The sequence below is a fragment of the Artibeus jamaicensis genome, unplaced genomic scaffold (genome assembly GCF_021234435.1).
Source record: "Artibeus jamaicensis isolate MK-2021 breed Jamaican fruit bat unplaced genomic scaffold, CSHL_Jam_final contig_793, whole genome shotgun sequence".
Lineage (NCBI taxonomy): Eukaryota > Metazoa > Chordata > Mammalia > Chiroptera > Phyllostomidae > Artibeus > Artibeus jamaicensis.
The window spans coordinates 11,206,640-11,226,436 of NW_026521975.1; the positions used below are offsets into that span (position 1 = coordinate 11,206,640).

General features: G+C 36.5%; 2 protein-coding genes across 9 annotated transcripts in view; both read left to right on the forward strand.

The window, feature by feature from the left end:
• Window positions 1-5,170, forward strand: part of FYTTD1 (forty-two-three domain containing 1) — a 30,702-nt gene extending 25,532 nt beyond the window's left edge. Inside the window, exons 8-9 of the mRNA XM_037131885.2 lie at window positions 1,358-1,484; window positions 3,144-5,170. Of these exons, the coding sequence (XP_036987780.2) occupies window positions 1,358-1,484; window positions 3,144-3,242 (226 nt within the window). The 3' untranslated portion in view covers window positions 3,243-5,170. The remainder of the gene's footprint in view (window positions 1-1,357; window positions 1,485-3,143) is intronic.
• Window positions 5,171-13,361: 8,191 nt separating this feature from the next.
• Window positions 13,362-19,797, forward strand: part of LRCH3 (leucine rich repeats and calponin homology domain containing 3) — a 122,285-nt gene continuing 115,849 nt past the window's right edge. For all 8 annotated transcript variants that reach the window (XM_053672849.1, XM_053672852.1, XM_053672846.1 and 5 more), the window contains exon 1: window positions 13,362-13,649. In XM_053672849.1, the coding sequence (XP_053528824.1) occupies window positions 13,388-13,649 (262 nt within the window). In that variant the 5' untranslated portion in view covers window positions 13,362-13,387. The remainder of the gene's footprint in view (window positions 13,650-19,797) is intronic.

Sequence of the window (19,797 nt, forward strand, 5' to 3'; positions counted from 1 at the left end):
CCTTACTGGGGACCTGGCCTGCAACCCAGGCATGTGCCCTGACTGGGAATCAAACCGGCGACCCTTTGCTTCACAAGTCTGGGCTCAATCCACTGAGCCACACTAGCCAGGGCCTGAGGATATGTTTATTAATTTGAGAGAGAGAGAGAAAAAAATAAGTGTGAGGAAGAAACACTGATTGGTTGCCTCTCCTACGCGTCCCAACCAGGGATCAAACCTGCAGCCTATATGTACGTGCTCTAACTGGGGATTGAACCCACAGCCTTTTGGTATATGGGACAATGCTCCAACCAACTGAGCCAACTGGCCACAGCAATAATTTTATATTTTTATTTTAAAGTTTGGTGCATGTATAACAAATAATATATAATCTATTTTTATGTAATAATAAATAAGGGAAAACTATACCTACTTGCTCCTTTCTCCTCTTCCAGTATATTTTGAACATGTTTTTTAAAAATTATCTTCCTTTAAAAGTCTTTTTTTTTTTTAAGATTTTATTTATTTATCTGTAGAGTGGAAGGGAAGGAGAGAGGGAGAGAAACATCAATGTATGGTTGCCTTTGTGTGTCCCCTGCTGGGAACTGGCCTGCAGGGAACCAGCCTGCAACCCAGTATGTGCCCTAACTGGGAATCGAACCGCGATTGTCTGGTTGGCAGGCCCGGGCTCAATCCACCGAGCTACACCAGCTAGGGTCCTTTAAAAGTCTTTATAGGGCCCTGGCTGGTGTAGCTCAATGGATTGAGCTTGGGCCTATGATTCCCAGTCAGGGCACATGCCTGGGTTGCAGGAAGTTCTCCCAGCAGGGGACACACAAGAGGCAACCATACATTGATATTTCTCTCCCTTTCTCCTTCCATTCTCCTCTAAAGATAAATAAATAAAATCTTTTTTAGAATCACCCAGCATATTAAAAAAAAGTCTTTATAGGGTGTTCTTTTATCTAGATAACCTTAATTTTGTTAACCGTTCCATTATATTTATTGCATTATAAACTTTCTAAGTTTATGGAGTTTTTCCTCTATCTAGCCATTAAAATATGATTGAAATGAAAAGAATGTAAGCTAGGTCTTTAATGAGACTTCAGTTTTATTTTAATAGATGATCAAGACTTGGAAATGAGCAATCATTCAAAATTGTTGAAAAGTTTCTAGTGCTACTTAAAGAGGTATTACATTTTAGTCTCTAAATTAGTCAATTAAGAACCACGTACTTTTTTGAGAACACAAATAAAATAGTTGCCCTAACACATTTGGACATGTGTATAAGTCAGGATGTCTTTATGTACTACATTATTTATTTTTCTTCTTTTGATTATTAAGCTGGTCTAATTTCATTTTAACTTTTTTCTAATAGAACTCAGAAACCACGATTAACTCGTACTGCTGTACCCTCATTCTTGACAAAACGGGAGCAATCGGATGTAAAGAAAGTTCCTAAAGGTGTTCCCCTACAATTCGACATAAATAGTGTTGGAAAACAGGTAAATTTTTCCCCTTGTATTTCTTTGGGCCATTCATTAAGAATATTTTACTTAACAAAACAAAATGATTGAATAGGGTGTCCTAAGTCTCCTCAACTCTAGGAATCTACTGATCTATTTATTTTCTTTCTCTACAAATTTGCCTATTTTGGACATTTCGTATGAATGGGAGTATATAATATGTGTTCTTTTGTGACTGGCTTCTTTTACTCAGAATAATATTTTCAAGGATCACCCAAAGTGTACCAATATTTCATTTTTTTATTACTGAATAATGTTCCATCATATGGATTGCCATATTTTATTTATCAGTTGATAGACATCTGTGTTTCCATTCTTTGGCTATTATGAATAATACACCTCAGAACATTTACATGGTTTTTATATGAATTTATGTTTTCATTTCTCCTTGGTAAATACCTAAGAATGAAATTGCTAGATTGCCTCTAACTCAATGTTTAACCTTTTGAGGAACTGCCAGGCTGTTTTCCAAAGAAGTGGCCACACTATTTTATCTTGTTACCAGCATGTATGAGGCTTCTAAATTTCTTCACACCCTCACCAACACTTGTTATTTTATATCATTTGATTATAGCCACCCAAATGCATATGAAGTGGTATAGCTTACTGTGGTTTTGATAATTTTTGTAATAACATAGGATTTCGTGATCTTGCTAAAATTCACTTACTATTTATAATTTTGTAGGTTCCTTAGGGTTTTCTATGTAAACAATCAATGTCATCATCCAAATTCATTTTCAATCCTTAAACCCTTTCTTTTTCTTCTTTATTTTAATGGCTAGGACCTTCAGTACAGTGCTCAATAAAAGTAGTGAGAACATGTATTCCTGCCTTGTCCCCAGGCTTGAGGAGAAAGCATTAAATGTTTCATCATTGAGTATGGTGTTAGCAGTAGGTTTGTAGTAGATTGTCTTTATCAGATTTAGGGAATTCCTTTCTACTCATAATTTGCTGAGAATTTTTATCATGAGTGGATGTTAGATTTTGTCAAATGCTTTGTATATATTGACATAAAAATCTGCAGAATTGAAGATATGAAGTATAGACAGAAATTTGACCAAATTAATTTTGCTTACTTTTATTTTGTCCTTGTTACTTTCCTTTCAGAAATGATGAATATAATTTGGTTGTGCTTTCTGTTCATCAAAAATAAGATTTTGATTTGATTTGATTTTGAATTCATCACAGAAATTCAAGAACTCAGAAATTCAGGAGAAGTTATTTGAAAATATTCACAAGACTAACCAACTATACTTGTATCAGAGGCACTAGAGTTGGTGGCGATGTTTGCAAAGACCAAAAATAATTCAGATAGAGAAATCTTTGGGTGTACGACTTGTAGGCATTATAGTATATGTGTTTTATGTAATGAATAATGTAGGCATTATAGTACTGAGGGGAGATTCTGAGTCACACTTCCTGGTTTAAATTCTGGAGCTGTACAAGTAGGCAAATGAACTTCTCTGTCACTAATTTCATCTGTTTTGAATGGTTTTTGTTAGGATTAGAGTTCATACACATAAATTTCAGGAAATGCTGGTTACTGTTACTATGAATTACCATTATGATCCTATTGTTCCAAAGTAAATAAGGCTTATAGTCAAGTTGTTAATTTTTTTTTTGTTTTACTTTCTTTAGACAGGAATGACTTTGAATGAGCGATTTGGGATCCTGAAGGACCAAAGAGCCACTCTCACATTCAGCAAAGGTGGAAGCCGCTTTGTAACTGTGGGATAGAACCCATGTTAAAGGGACTTTGAGTGATGACTCTCAAAGTGGAGTTTAAAAAGTGGAATTGCTTGAAGAGTTCATCACAGAAATTCAAGAAACTTTATTTCGAAATATTCACAAGGCTTAATACTCTTATTTTTATTTTTGAATTTTTTTTAACATGTATAAATAATGCCCTGAAAGAATAACAGGGAAAATGCCTTTCTGTTCTTAAAGATTTCTTGGTTGACCCAGACAGAACAATTTGCTATTTGACTTCTTTGGTTCCTCATGCAGCAGAAAGAAGACAGAAAGACAGAAATTGATTATTTTTGTGATAGTGGTACCCAGGATCTCATCTCCTTTGCCCATTTTTATACTTTGCCATGGTAAATCTTGGTCTTCGGAAATATGAGTAGGCCCCTTGGTTGCCATCACTTATCTTTTAATAGTGTTGATGTAAGAAGTGCAGTTGACTTTTCTTCACTAGTGATGTTTAAAAAATTAGAATTGCACTTTTGGGTTTTAAGATTTACAGGAATATCTGAAACTTGGTTCATTTTTCAGATAGTGGTAGGTTAATGCTCCAGAGTTACAAATTTTTAAAGTTGAAATTTAAAAGATATGTGACTCTAGGCATTAGTCTCAGTTTAAAAATGTTGCTGTTTGAAGGCCATAAATGCATGTTTACAAAATTATCTAATAGAACCTTGGAGGAGAAAGTCCAATATGAAAATCTGACAATTTGTGTAAGTAAATGAAGAAAGCATGAGGGGAAGTGGCAGGTCGAAGACAGGTTACTGAGGTGATAAACTTTAAAACCCTGGTCATAGGTATACTGTTTGGATTTAGTGTGGTCTTGAGTCTAGTGTTCTCAAAGAATTCTTAAAGTGTATTTAGAAAAATTGTAATTATTAAAATGGTTTGAGTCCCTTAGATATTTTGATAGTAAAATTAATAGCCATAAAGTCCTATACTCTTCTTATTTGAAAAGTTAAACTTAATAGACATTTAAGCTTGTTAAATTAAACAGTATACAGCTCCAAAAACAAAAATATACTTGAATTTGTCAAGAAAAAAATGTGAAACGAAAATAGAGATGTATTGTAACCTTTTTTATACCTTTCACTCTGACTGCTTGTATAAAGTTGAAGCATTTGTGGTGAGAAAAAGATTATTTCCTGCCACAGTCAGGAGGGATGGGAAGAGTTAGTTGTCAGTTGTGCCAAGCTAGTGCTAAGAGTCATCAGATGGTTATATACTATAAGTTACAGTATAATGCCAAAATGCAGCAAAATATCCATTTACAAGTTTGGTCATGTCGAAGCTTAACCTTTTGGTTTGCTATAATGTTAAATCCTCTAAGTAGGTGCTAGCTTCCCTGCAGTATAATTAGCATTGATTTCTCTGTTAAGAAAAAGAAAAAAAGGCTCCTGTCTGCCTTGCTTTGTATACTAGACTTCATTATTCTCAGCCATGGTTACTTGGTTTATGCTAGCCACAGAAAGCTATCAAAAAGTTTCATGCTTCTACCAAAGAACTAAATCTGATCCTTAATGGTATTTTGCTAGTAAATCTATGGATGTTGGATTATTGGAAGCTGGTCACACAATTTGAAAATAAACTCATCTCTCCTTAGGCCAAGGCCTCACTATAAAACATTTTTGCAAGTACAAATGCTTAGATATGATCCATGACCAATACATTTTAGACTGGTTTAGAATTACTGATAGTTTATTTAAAGCAGAGGAAAAACAACTGAGCATGAGTTTGCTGTCTTTAGAACAGTTTGTGAAAATATGGTATAAAGATGTTTTCATTTTCTTATTATTTTAAATATTATACATAACTATTATTAATGTATTTTTTGAAAACATTAAAATTGCCCCAAATATTAACATTAACTGCGTCAAGCAACAACACAGTGTTTTGGTATATTAAACTTTTGCTCTTCATGCATCTGTAATTTCATTTCTTTTTAATATAAAATTTTGCTTTTGTTAAAACTAAATTAGAATTTTCCAGTGCTAATGTGTTATATATAAACATAAGAATATGCTTTGTTGGAGGAAAATTTTCTTTCTTGGAATGTGGTTGTAGTCATCCTTTTTCCGTTCTTAAAATTTTTTTTTCAAAAACAAGATGTAACTAAAAATTTCCTTTGCATCAAGGTGTATGCAAAACATTGATGCAGTGCATCACAAAATGAAAGTTTATATTTAATGAGGAGAAGCTTTACACTGTACTTTCTGGTGTTTTTTGGAAAAGTTACATTTAGATATATTCTGAAGCTGTTAATTTTTAACAAATAAAATCTTACAGGTCTCAAATGATTTATTCTTAGCTGTAAAGATTATGTTGTGATTTTTAGATTGTTCTATATAACAACAGATGTTGTAGTGATTATATTTTTTACAGTCTTTAGATTGAAAAGCTACCTACCAATTAAATTGGTAAATCAAAACTGATATTGAATCTTGATGCATTTTAACATTTCATTCATAGCCCCAACAGGAAATAGCCAGGATGAGTGAAAATAGAAAATGAAAGGCACTGGCTGGGTAGCTTAGTTGGGTAGAACATTGTCCTGAATTGCCAAGGTTCAGGGTTCAGTCCGTGTTAGGGCATATATCAGAAGCAACCAGTGAATGCATAAATAAGTGGAATAACAAATAAATGTTATTTTTTTCTCCTGCACACACACTCTCTAAAATAAATACGTTTTTGTGTAAAATAAAATAGAAAATCAGATTTATTTAAAATGCAGAATGTTAGCCTAGAAGAGTGTTTAGAGATCACCCAGTTCAACCCCTCTATTACATCTTAGTTAAGCGATATCCAGCATTCCAAGATGTGTGTGCAGAATCTTTTTGAGGTTAGATCTTATTTTAAAGTATATTTTATTGATTATACAATTACAGTTGTCCCATTTTTTTCTCCCCTTTATTCCACTCTGCCCTGTACCACACCTCCCACCAGCATTCCCCCTCCCAGCTTTAGTTCATGTCCATATAAGTTCTTTGGCTTTTCCATTTCCCATACTATTAACCTCCCCTGTCTATTTTATGCCTACCAATTAATGCTTTTCATTCCCTGTACCTTTTCCCCCATTTACGCCCCCCCCTTCCCTGCTGATAACTCTCCCTATGGTCTCCATTTCTGTGATTCTGTTCCTGTTCCAATTGTTTGCTTAGCTTGTTTTTGTTTTTTAGGTTCAGTTGTTGATAGTTGTGAGTTTGTTGTTATTTAACTGTTCATAGTTTTGATCTTGTTTTTCTTAGACAAGTCACTTTAATTTATCTAATAAGGGCTTAGTGTTGATGAACTCCTTTAACTTGAATTTATTTGGGAAGCACTTTATCTGCCCTTCCATTTCTAAAGGATAGCTTTGCTGGATAGAGTAATCTTGAATGTAGGTCCTTGCCTTTCATGACTTTGAGTACTTCTTTCCAGCCCAGTTTCTTTTGAGAAATCAGCTGATAGTCTTATGGGAACTCCTTTATGGGTAACTCTCTCCTTTACTCTTGCTGCTTTTAAGATTTTCTCTTTATCTTTAATCTTGGGTAATTTAATTATAATGTGTCTTGATGTGTTCCTCCTTGGGTCCAACTTCTTTGGGAGTGTCTGAGCTTCCTGGAAGACTGTTTCCTTTTCCAGATTGGGGAAGTCTCCTTCATTATTTGTTCAAATAAGTTTTTAAAATATCTTGCTCTTCCTCTTCTCCTTCTGGCACCCCTATTATTCAGATATTGGAACGTTTAAACTTGTCCCAGAGGTTGCTAAGCCTCTCATTTTTTAAAAATTGTTTCTTCATTCTGTTCTGATTGAATGTTTATTTCTCCCTTCTGCTCCAAGTTGTTGATATGAGTCCTGGTTTCCTTCCCTTCACTGTTGGTTCCCTGTATATTTTTATTTATTTCACTTTGCATACCCTTCATGTCTTCCTTTCTTTTGCAACCATACTCAGCCGTTGCTGTAAGCATCCTGATTACCAGTGTTTCGAACTCTGCATCTTGGTTATTTTTTCGTCACTTAGTTGTTTTTCTTTATTTTTAATATGTTTCATTTGGGCCATATTTCTTTGTCTTGACTAGCCTTAGGGATTCGCCAGGGTGGGGCAACTCACATTGCTGTGTTGTGCTGCTCTGTGTGTGGGAGGGGTCAGAGGGAATATTGCTGCTTGCTGGGCTCTTACCCTATTTTCAGTCACTTCCTCTGCTACCCACAAGCAAGTCGGGCCCTTCTGGTGCTGATTCCCAAGTGGGAATCACTTGCTGATTTGCAAGTGGGCTTGTGTACATTCCAGGACCCTGTGGATCTCTCAAACGGAATCTCCTGTGAGGCTGGGAGTTTCTCCTGCTGCCTCAACCCCCACAGATTTTTATAGCCAGAGTTTTGAGACTTTAGTTTCCTAAGCTGGAACCCTGGGTTGCATGGTCTGTCTTGGTCCCTGATTGTTCTTCCTACTTTATCTGCACTTGAATGTGGGACTGCCCAGTCTGCCAGCCTCCCCCTTGTCTCATCCTCTCCACCCTTCCTACCAGTCTGGATGAATGTTTCTTAAACTCTAAACTCCTTGTCTGACTTCCTTCCATACAGTTCAATTTTCTGGCAGTTCTGTTTTTTTGTTTTTTTTTTAATTGTCCTTTTTGTTGTGTGAGGAAGCAAAGTATATCTACCTATGCCTCCATCTTGGCTACAAGTCTGAAATTAGATCTTTAATTCTTAGTTTATAATAAGCTGCTCCTGTGATTTGGACACCCACAGAAAGTAGTGGAATGGTGTAAGGCTTGTCAGATGTCTTAAGAAATGGTACTGCTTAGCATTTGTGGTATTGTAAGTAAATCTACCAGTGGTGATTATAAGACTTCATTACTTTGCTATTCAAGTTATGTTGACAGACTTATTAGAAAAGACTAGTGTTCCCAATCAGACTGTGTATTTTTTCTAATAAGTATAAGCTTCGTCACATTTTTTTTTACAAAAGAATTTCAGAAGCATAAGAGAACATTTATTTTTTTACAAGGTGATAAACAGGTGTCTTGTAAGAAAGAAAAGATCACGACATAAAGTTTCCATTCAAATTTTTGAAGCTAACATAACCTAAGTTGTGCGCTATTGCCTTAGGAAAAGGAAGGGGAATAATGAGGTGGTAAAGGTAAAAACATAGTCAACTCAGTATCACACTGGAAGAAGTAGAGTCAATTCTGCTTAGCCTCAGGTTTATAAATATTCTTTTAAAAAGTTGTTACACTCAATGTTCATATTTATATCAATCCCAATATAGTTTCTGTACTTGAAATGACTTTAGGCTACTGGCTGATCTGCCCCTGAGGTCCAGACTATACCTCGTCACAGTTTTCAAATGGCAATTCTATGTTCCTCGGTCTGTTCAGATTCCAGGGGAGCTTAGGTTCAGCTCATTGTCTTCTGGAAAGTTTACATCACAAGTGGCAAACACAAGGCCCAATCTGGCCCTCCACCTTGTTTTATCCAGCCTAGCAAGGCACCTTGTTTCTACCTGGTGGCAGTGCCAAGCTCTTGCTTAACTGTTAAGGAGTAGTTACATTTATTCAGCCCTAAAACTACCTTTGGCCCTCTGAAGGCAACCTCGAGGCTGGTGTGGCCTCCCAGAGAAAATGAGTTTTAACATCCCTGATTTACATTATTGCCACCACTCCATAGTCAAGTTGACCAACTTGTTTTTGCTCACTTGTATAATTCTAGTCTTCATAAAGTATTTTTCCCACAAATGTGCAGTAGTTCTAACAAAGGGGTTTGCTTTTTCTGCAATGTAATGGTAACAGTAATGAAGATACCTGCATTGGAGTCACAAACTATTCCTCAAAAAATATGTCGAAGTACTAGAAAATGTCATTCAGGCAAATGATCGGAATAACAATCTTGGGGAGGAGATATTAACAAATAAAAATATATGAAACATCCAGATGCTGAGCAAAGGGCCTATACTACTGAAAATGTCCAAAAATATCTATTACATTAAATATTCCCAAAATGCCTCATCTGTTGTTTTAACCTAAAGATTCTACTGGCTAACTCATACAATAATTTTGATTAATAACCTAAGAAGTTAAAGTCTTAAAAATGGCACAAACAAATATAGCATCACTTATTGGTACAGAATATCACAATTCTAATTATAACCAAATCATAAAATACTTCTGAGTATGAAGAAAATAGGCTTCATTGCCCAATGGTTATTTTTTTGTTAGAATAGACATGCATATCATATTTTGCTGTCAATAGCTTTATAACTCACACAAAATATGCAGTGTCAGGGCAATTTGTTTTTTGGGGGGGTAGATTTTTTATTTACTATAAGGAGAGAAAAGTGGGAAAAATGGCTGACTTTGCACTAAAGAGAATTGATAACATACATTCTGAATTCAGGCAGTATTAAGGCAGAAAATGATTTCTTCATTTCTGATCAGTATACCTTTGAACTTTCATCAGAATTACATGATTGTTTTTTGCCACTGTAGAAAAAGAAACGTGATTTAAGCTTTCCTTTAAAGAGTTCTTTTTGTGTAGGTCAATTTGGAATTTGTCCCTTTTTAAAAACGATACTAATGAGCCCAGGCATTTATAAGAATTTTGGACTATTGTGGACCATTAATAGGGATTTAGAGATTTGCTTATAAATTGTTGACTTCTAATGTTTCTTTTTATTTCCTGCTTTTACAGTTTATTATCTGAAATCTTTTCAACATAAAGTTTGATAAAATATGGAAATGTGATACCATTCTGGTATTGAAATTCATTGTTCTTAATGTCTTCGGGTATTTACAGATGTTTAAAGAGGAATAGAAAACTATTTTCTTAGTATATATGTGTTGAATTTATACATCCATTTTTCCCTAGTGAGTAGAAAAATCACATTGTCTAAATTTTCTTGTATAAAGCTTTAAAAAGCCAATTATTAGTGCTTACTAAAGGAGTCAGAAAGGGAAGGACCAAACATTGACTATATTCAACAAACCAATTTCTGTGCTTTACATTTGAAGAGATTGGAATTGACTGAGATTTAACCCTAGTGCTTTGAGTTTATAAAAGTAGAGCCTTAAAGGAATGACTAATACATTTTTAGTGAGTAGAGAGGGAGAAAGGCTTTATTTCTATGTGATGTAAAGCTGGAGAGAACTATTGAGATTTGAGTAAAAACCTTTGTTCCTCACTGTCAGTCTATAAAACAAGAAGAAGCAGAGGCATTCTCTGTATCTTTCTAACATTAAATAACTCCCACTGCCTATTTTTCAACTGCTTCCAGATTACAGAGCAATAGTGGAATAAATTATAGATCCCTGTAGTCCTTTTGTTCACAGCTTTTTTGCAGCTGTTTCTCATCACTTTTATTCATCACTAGACTGGTGACTTCCCACGACTCCATTTCTTATATCTTGTTCTTGCAAGGTCTTGTCATTTGCTTTATGAAGAATACTGAAGGAGTAGAATGAGAATTTCTTCATATTCTACCTTTCCTTTATAAATGAAACCTTAAGTCCTTCAAAGTCTCAAAAATAAGTCCTTGATCTATCTTCCAGCTTTCTTTACCCAGGACTTACTCTAGTATAATGGTGTATGTATAGCACCTTCATTTTGCTCATCACAAGCCTTTCTTTTGGCCTTCGAATATGTACAACTTATTTTCTCAGAAGTTGTAAAAATTTAAAAAGATTTTACTTATGTATTTGTAGAGAGAGGAAGGGCAGAAGAAAGACCCGGAGAGAAACATCAATTAGTTGGGACAGGATCAAATCTGCAACCCAGGAATGTACCCTAACCCGGAAGTGAACCTGTGACCTTTTGCTTTGCAGAATGCTGCCTAAGCAACTGAGCCATGCTGCTCAGGGCTGTAATTCTTTTTTCTTTCCTCCCAATATTCTTTTCTGTATTTGTACATAACCTCTAGTTTGTTAGTACATAACCCACCTTCTGTCTCTGCTTTTTTCTACTATTTTCTAACTCCTATAAATATACTCAGTCCTGTCCTGGCTGGTGTAGCTCAGTGGATTGAGCATGGGCCTGTGAACCAAGGGGTAGCAGTTCGATGCCTAGTCAGGGGACATGCCTGGATTGCAGGCCATGTCCCCAGCTCAGGGAGGGAGGATGAGCAAGAGGCAACCACACATTGATGTTTCTCTCCCTCTCCTTCCCTTCCCCCTCTCTACAAATAAACTCTTAAAAAAAGGTTTGCCCTCTTTAAAAAAGTATGCTCGGCCCTGAGTTATGGAAGATGGAGTTTAATGTACTAAGGACCTTAAAATCTAGTTGAATGCCCCCCCCCAAATCAGTCTATAAAGTTGGCCAGAAATGCAGAGACCACAATTTGTATGGAATGTTGTTATAATGAGATGTACTGGTAGAAAGGAAGGAAGTCATTACAGAGGACTTGTCAGAAGAGTTTAGTGTAAATGTGGAAAGTAATAGGTAATCAAATAGATGATATGTAGTCCATTTGAGAAAGATCTGGCAACTATTTCTATAGCATTGTAGCATTAGTGTGGAATATATGATTATGCTTTCAGTCATTGTGGTTGAAATACTGCCTCTCTAAATATAAAATGAGAACCTACTCTTAAATAGTTTAAAATCTTTCCAAGAGTAACAAAACTTTAGTAATACCAGAATGAAAACCAATTCATGCATTGGATAAATGTTATTTGCCAGGAATAACAAATATCATATATTACTTACATTGCAGTGACTCATGTTCATAAACAACACTGATAATTGAACATGAAACTTGTTGCTGAAGAACCTAATGTGTAGTCTTGAGTTCATAGAACTCAGAGTAGTCCTTACTGTCTTTGGCACCGAGATTAAACATTTTGACAATCTCTTCCAATTAGGAGTTGGGGAAATGCTAATCAAGGTTTCATGAAGATTGAGGCCTTGAATAACTAGTAGGATCTCCCCAACATTACTTTCATAAGTTGTCTGACATGATCTTTGGCCTATGGCCCTGATGTTCTCCACATGCACCATTATAAATCTTACCTGGTTTTGGTCATGCTGATTTTCCTCACAATCTAACATTACTCCACCTTCCAGCCTACCTCATTTAATCCAGATTTGATTCAAAACCTCAGCCATCCATGATACAGATTCCTTTCCTCTGAATTCTGATTAATAATCACACCTCACACTCAGGCCTTTTTTTGTGTCTTGTTTTCTCATTGTTCTGTCTGGATTCTACAAATACATTATAATCTCCTAGGGAAAGTGTTGTATCTGACAGCCTCTTCTATTTCCCACAGTAAATATTTGATGATTGGTTGAATATTGGGGAAATTTACATGATATAGCAGTAATGGCTGAAAGGCATCCCCCTCTGAAAAAAAACACACAAGGAATATGCTAGACTGCAATTTAAGTAAAGTCTAATTGGTTTAAAATGTGGTATTTTCCACTTTTTTGAAACTACATTGTTTCTTTTTTTTAAATCATTTTCTTCAGTTCTACCTTTAATTCTCACATTTAAATTATGGTCAGATCATTTGCTCAATTTTGGTTGCAAACCAAAATTTTAGACCTTAATGCTGTTTATGCTGCCTAAAAGTTTGCCTAAAGGCACAAGTACTATTTAAGATATTCATTTTAGTTTTGTTAAGAACTATTTAATAAAAGTAAAGGAGGGCTTACAATATATGTGTATAATCCTTTAGATGAGACCTGTGGAGTTTGGGAGCCAGTCTACTTTTTATTTTTCTTTCAGGCAATAGTACTGAATACATGCACAAGTCTCCATTTGGATCATTTGGTTTACAGAATAACAGAAGTTGGGAAATATTTTGTGTCGCATCCCAGCCAAAGTTTCTGGTAGCAAATGTTAAAAAACCTTAGCTTAATGCTCACCCTAATCCTCCAGTACTGAGGGAAGAAAGCTGGTGAGGAGTGCTGTCTGAAAGATATTTTTGCTGGGACATCTTTAAAATGTACCTGGAGCCTAAAGGAGCAGTGGCTGCTCCAGATTTTTTATTTTCCTTTGAAAACCCAGTGGGCGGAGGCAAGCGCCTAGAAGCACGGAGGAGCACTGCAGCCTTGTCCATCAAGGGAACTGTCTGGGGTCTATAAATTTCTTTCCCCGCCCAACCATCAGGTCTAGCCGCGCATGCGTGGAACCGCTGGGTCTGTTAGTTGTCGTCTGGGAAATGGCGGCAGCGGGCTTGGTAGCTGTGGCTACAGCTGCAGAATATTCTGGCCCGGTAGCGTCGGGAGGTAGCCTTTCCGGTGTTAACTGCGGCCCAAGCTCTGGGGCAGGACCCGGTCCTGGCCCAGGCTCGTGGAGCCGCTCCCTTGATCGGGCGCTGGAGGAGGCGGCGGTGACCGGGGTGCTGAGCCTGAGCGGCCGGAAACTGAGGGAGTTTCCCCGCGGAGCGGCCAACCACGACCTGACGGACACCACCCGGGCGGGTGAGCGGGACTGGGAACATCCCATCTGACGGGAGGCTCTGGGTGCGGCAGGAGGCCGCCCAAGCTGGTGGGGACCTCTCGGGTAGTTACTGTACCGTTCCCATAGTTCCCGATCAGGACCCGGGTAACGGGAGAAGGCGACTGCCCCAACCACTCCCCACCTCCGCTCCTGGGCCTGCGGGCCAGATCCTGAGCCCTGGGAGGGGCAGACAGCAGCATCTTTAAGGGAAGACTGTAGGGGATTGATGGGTGGTGATTTACCCTCCTAGAAAATTAACTTCAGTCCCTGCTGAGATAGACCCGTGCCCCACCCCGGTTTCTGCTAAGATCGGGGAATGTAGTGCGCTCTTAATTAGATCCGAGTAGCATTGGTCACTGTGTGATCAGGAATGTGTCGATCTCAGCCCTGGCATCTTTTCTAGAGTTGATCTTAACATGAACCCAAACGCTGTAACTGTTTTATCTAGTTGACTTACCAAATGATCTTGTTAATATAACTAGAGCCCACCCTCTGACTTCCAGTTACTCGTGCCCCTCTCTTCTCATGACCCCCGCAAAAGTAGAAAACTACTTCGAAAAGATAAAGGTTGCCTACCATATCAGTATTTCATGCTTTTGAAAAACAAACATTTTGTTTTATACATACTTTTGAACCCAGGAAAGGTAATAAGGAATTAGGTTTTCTTCGTCGTATAGAGCTGTTGTAGAGAGCAGTGCCTGTTAAATGAGGTGTTCACCATAATGTTTCTCTTGTGTTTAAAATACAGCTCCTCGGTGTAGATTAAAAACCGAGTCTATTCATGTTCTGCGTAAATAAAAGAAATAAATCCCTTAAACAAGTTTGAGTAGTATAATTAAATATTTTATTTTCTTACAGTGTTTTTGCAACCAAAGAATGTATAGTGTTTTGTGTCTAATTATTCCATTTCTTATTTTAAAATCTTTAACACCATCCTATGTTTGTGCACTCATTAAGGATTGATAAGTAGTACATAAGATTCAGTCTTGTTAGAAAAACACAGTGTTACTTCAGGAATCTTCTTTCCAAAGAAACTTTTGCTCTAGTGTAAAATGGAAGAAATTAAATGCCTGCTTATTAAATCTAATCACTTTTTGGAAACTGTTGTACTGAATATAGTTTGTATTTTTGAGTGAATGACATTAAAATTAAACTTTATTGCTAAGGTGAATATGAACAACCACTTACCTTTTCATGTGTTCTGATAGATTACATCTAAAATTGTCATTAATACTCCATTTTTTTTATTCTCTTCGGGAAATAGCTATATATTCAGGGGATAGCATAGCCATATCATATTGGTATGAATCATTTCATATTACTACATTAAGCCTGAAGCTAAACAACAAGTTGATTACAGTAGTTTATCTAGTTCATTATCTTACCAGCGTTTAAATAGTTGTAAGACCAAAGTGTTTTGTCATTAAGAAATATTAACTGACAAAGAAAATCCACGGGCATTTATGAACTTTTTCTTGTGATCTGAATTTTGAATTTGTTATCCATGTTTATTTTATTATTTTAATAGTTTATATATAAACTATATTTTTGGATGGTTGATATTTTATCTAGTCAAAAGGTGTAAATGGAAAAAAAGACTACAAAGTATTTTATGACCTATTATACTAAATTCATTTTAATGTGTTAGAAATGTCACTTACTAAGTATAAGAAGTCTTTGGCGGACCTTGGTAAGTACAAAAACACTGAGTTATTCTCTGAATCATTTTAAACAGATAATTTGATGTGGATAACATCATTTATTGAGTTTTAACTGACTGCTATTCAGTGTGTTAGATGTTTTTAAATACATTGTCATGTTAAATGTATAACAACCAGTGGATTAAATATTATGATCCCCACTTTACGTAGGAGAAATTACTTAGAATTTACAGTGAGGAATCACTCAGAGAAAGTCCTATTAACTCGTAGTGGTAGAATTTCAGCCAAGGTCCATCTAATTCTTTTCTCTCCACTATATCTCATAGCCTAGTTTCTTATGTACAGAGAGTTATTGCCATTCTATTTTTAAAGATAGTGAAACTAAGGCTTGGAGAGAGAAGATAATTTGGTCAAGGACCTGTAGCTAAATGCCAGGGAAGGTGGTTTTAGCTAGTTCTTGAGCCTAATTGGAGGTAGTTCCAAAACCATAGTCTTCTAAAACCATAGTCTATCTGTTATACTAGGAACTTTTGAAACTGGAAAAGTTGGCAGTTGTGCTGCCTGTCACTACCAGAACCAATAAACAGAGACAAAGATTGAATCTTGATGGGCACTTTATTCAAGATGCCAGCAATCTGAGAAGACAGTGGGTTATGTACCCTCAAAAACAGTCTTAGTATGTCCTCTCAAGCTGACCTTTCATAAGGAGAAGAAAGGGTAGGTAAGGGATTTGGAAAAAAGCTTGATTGGATCAGAGTTGCAGTCCATTGGTGATTTTCTTAGTACATCTTTATCTGTTCATCAGCCTTATCTGTGTCATGGACTTCCTTTTTTGGAACACAGTGGCTCAGATACCATCTCCATTACCTGCAGACTCCCTGGGGCACCAAGGTTGAATTGCTTGTCTACCTCTTTGGAGTCATGTGGTCATATATTCCAGTTCCTGGAATAGCTTTCCACATGCATTAGTCACTTAAGCCTATCAAGTATGACTAAAGCTAAAGTCTGTAACTCTTGAGTTCCCCTGTCATGTTGGTGAAGTCAGACCCAATTTATGTTAAAATGTTTTGGTTAGACTCTACAGGAAATTTAAAGACAAAAAAATTATTTGATGGTGCATATATCAAATTTGCCACACATTTTATTCTTTCCTAATGTATAGGATGTATCTGGTAGAGCTAGTATCCTTCAAGAGTTGACATAACAAACAGCACAGCCCTGGCCTGGCAGCTCAATTGGTTAGAGCTTCATCCCAATATATCAAGTTTGCAGGTTTGATTCCTAGTCTGGGCACATATAAGACGTAACCAAACAAATGAGTGGAACAGTAAATTGATGTGTGTATCTCTCTCTTCCTCTCTCTCTCTTAAAAAAAAAAGAAACAGTCCATATTACCCATACTGTTTATAATTTGACATGGTTAGAATTCATCATGGAACATTTTCTGGTGGTTTTCCTTTCCTGTTAGTTTTAGAAGGTAGAGCTTTAGGGAAAACAAAAAGGGAAATAACTTATTTGGGCATGAGTAACTTGATTCAGTGGACAAGGAAAATCTTAGGAGAAATCACAGAAGACTTTTGGAGTCAGAAAGGATGTAGCTTTGTTTTGGGTTGGCAGAAATGAGAAGGAAAGCCATTCCAGGCACTGATGGACTTGCATGCATACTGTCTTAGAGTATAGGGCACAACAGATAATTTTGCTAATCCACCCCATGCATACCCCTTTCATCTGATAACAATACTGTACTCCAGTTTTCCTAGGGAACCACCCCTCTCACTAATATGGATCCCACTCTGACACAAGGGTGTGCATGTAGTTCAGGCCTAGCCGATCAATGTTGTCCATCCCGCTGGCCACAGTGATTGTTCAGAGAAGGGTGTATTTTCCAATCGGCCCACATGAGTGTTAATTCTGAATTTTTTGTTCAAACTGTTGAGAAAAAGGCATACTTTGAACCCTGGGGTTGCTGAGAGCATAGAATGAAATCCTGGAGCTTGCCAGTAAATGAAAAACAGAGCCAAAAGAAAGAATGAAGCCAAGTTCTAATGATAGCGTTTGAGCCTTTGGATCTGTATATACCTTTGAATCAGTAGCCAGTTGATGCTAACCTTGGACTTTCAAATTATGCAGACTAATAAATTTCCTTTTCTGCTTAATTTGAGTAGCATTTTTGGGTACAGAATAGGAGTCCCGACTAATATAGTAAGACTACTCTTGATAATGTTGTAGTGAGGCCAATTTGGTCAGAATAAATGTATTAGGGAATATAAGACGTACCATTTGCTTATGAGATAGCTAGATTGATGATAGGTTTGGAGACTGTAAGGCTACTCAAATTGATTCATTCAACAAAAATTTATTTACTAAGGGATTTGGGCAGGTGTAAATATATACAGAGAACCAAGACACTCCCTGCTTTCAAAGAACTAAAGGGGCCCTGGCTGGTGTAGTTCAGTGGGTTGAGTGCCAGCCTGAGAAACAAAGGGTCGCTGGTTTGATTCTCACCCAGGGCACATGCCTGGATTGTAGGCCAGGTTCCCCAGAGCCAGGGTAGGCATGAGAGGCAACCACACACTGATGTTTCTCTCCCTCTGTTTCTCCCTTCCCCCCTGTCTAAAAATAAATAAATAAAATCTAAAGGTAAAAAAACCATAAGAGTTTAGCTGATTTGAGTCAGGAACTCTTAATAAAAAAGAAAGAACTTAAGGGATCAATGGAGGAATAAATAGATGTAAAGATTAGTTATCTAATAGCAAAATTTATGTTAGGCATTATGCTAGGTAATATAGGGGAAACAAAAGTAAGAGGTTTCTACCCTTTAAACATAAAATCTAGTAATCTGGTTACGTGGCTATGATAATAGCCCTAAACTATCAGGGAATGAAAAACATTGTGCTAGAAAATAAAATATACAAATGCTGATTGAATATATTATTTTTTGAAAAGAATATATCAAAGATGACTGAGCTATTGGAACCTGGATGACTAGGAAGGTGGTAATGCTACTGATAACAGTTAACTAACATTTATTGAGCTGTTAGCATATTCCAGGTATTGTACGTGAAATGGTATATATAAAACATGCACATACGACAGCCATATGAGTTGTAAGTACTATTTTCAACCCCTTTTTACATACGAAAAAATGAAGACAGAATTAATCTGATCAAGTTTTCTCAGCTAATAAGTGACAGAACTGGGATCAAATTCAGGTACATCTGATCATAAAATACGGGTTTTTGATCACAAGCCATACTGATGAAGAAGTTGGATACACATATACATAATTTCTCTGGTTTGCTTGGTACCTTTAAGAGGCTGGTAGCAAATCTAGTTAATCATGTACAGCAAATAAAATTTTAAATTTGGAACTTAAAGAGTGAAGTCAGGGGTACAGCATAAACTTGAGAGTCACAATGAAGAGTTCGAGATGCTTGGAGGAAAAAATGTGGAGAGTGGAAAAGCTGGTCACTGACAACCATGGAGTACACCAGCATTTAAAGGGGCAAGAAGAGGAATCAACCTGAGGAAACAAGTTTCATAACTAGGCCTGTACTATTAATAGAATTCTGAGAATCCTAAAACTGAAGGAACAATAGTAACTGCCTGAGTTATTTCACAAATGAGAAGCAGTCTCAAAGAGGTTAAATGATGTGTTTGAGATTATATAGTGTGATGCTTTTTCACAGAAGGCAAGTAAGAAATCTCTTCTGAATGAAAGACAAAACAAGAAACTAAGGACTCAGCTTGGAGGGAAGCATAAGGGGGAGGCTAACATTGCACACACACAAAAAAGAAAAAAATTGATATGTAGTGGGTGAGCCAGAGTAATGCAATCCTATTGAAGTCATGAGAATTGAGACTTTCAGTAAATGGATTCTTATTTCCTAGGTAAAGAGTGAGGATTGCTAAAAGACCAGTTAATTTTTCAAGGAAGCAGTTTGCAACCCACAAAGTTATGGCTTCGTTAGTTGTGGAAATATATACTGACTGGAGTGCCAGATCTTAAGTGGAAATATATTTTTCTTCATTCCTATTTAATGTATTTTTTTAAATCAAACACAGTAAATGTACAATGAAATTTTCTAGAGTAGTACTGTCCAATATGGTAGCTACTAGCCTTAGGTGGATATTAAAATAAGTTCAAATTAAAAAATTTGGTTCTTCAGTGGCACTAGCCATATTTCAAGTGCTCAGTAGCCACATGTGTCATACTGGATAGAACATTAGACAGATCTACTGTCATATAGGACAGCATAGATAATAGAACTCTTCTATCATTTCAGAGAGTTTTATCAGACAATAATGTTGAGGTATACAGTCTTGAATAGAAATTTTCTTCTACATTATTTTATAAAATAATACTTCTTTTGGCATTGTTTTTCTATATCCATGAAAAATAAGCCACCATGGGGACTATAGTTGAAAACATTATTAAATAATGGTTGAGAAGGTGGAGGCAAAGGGA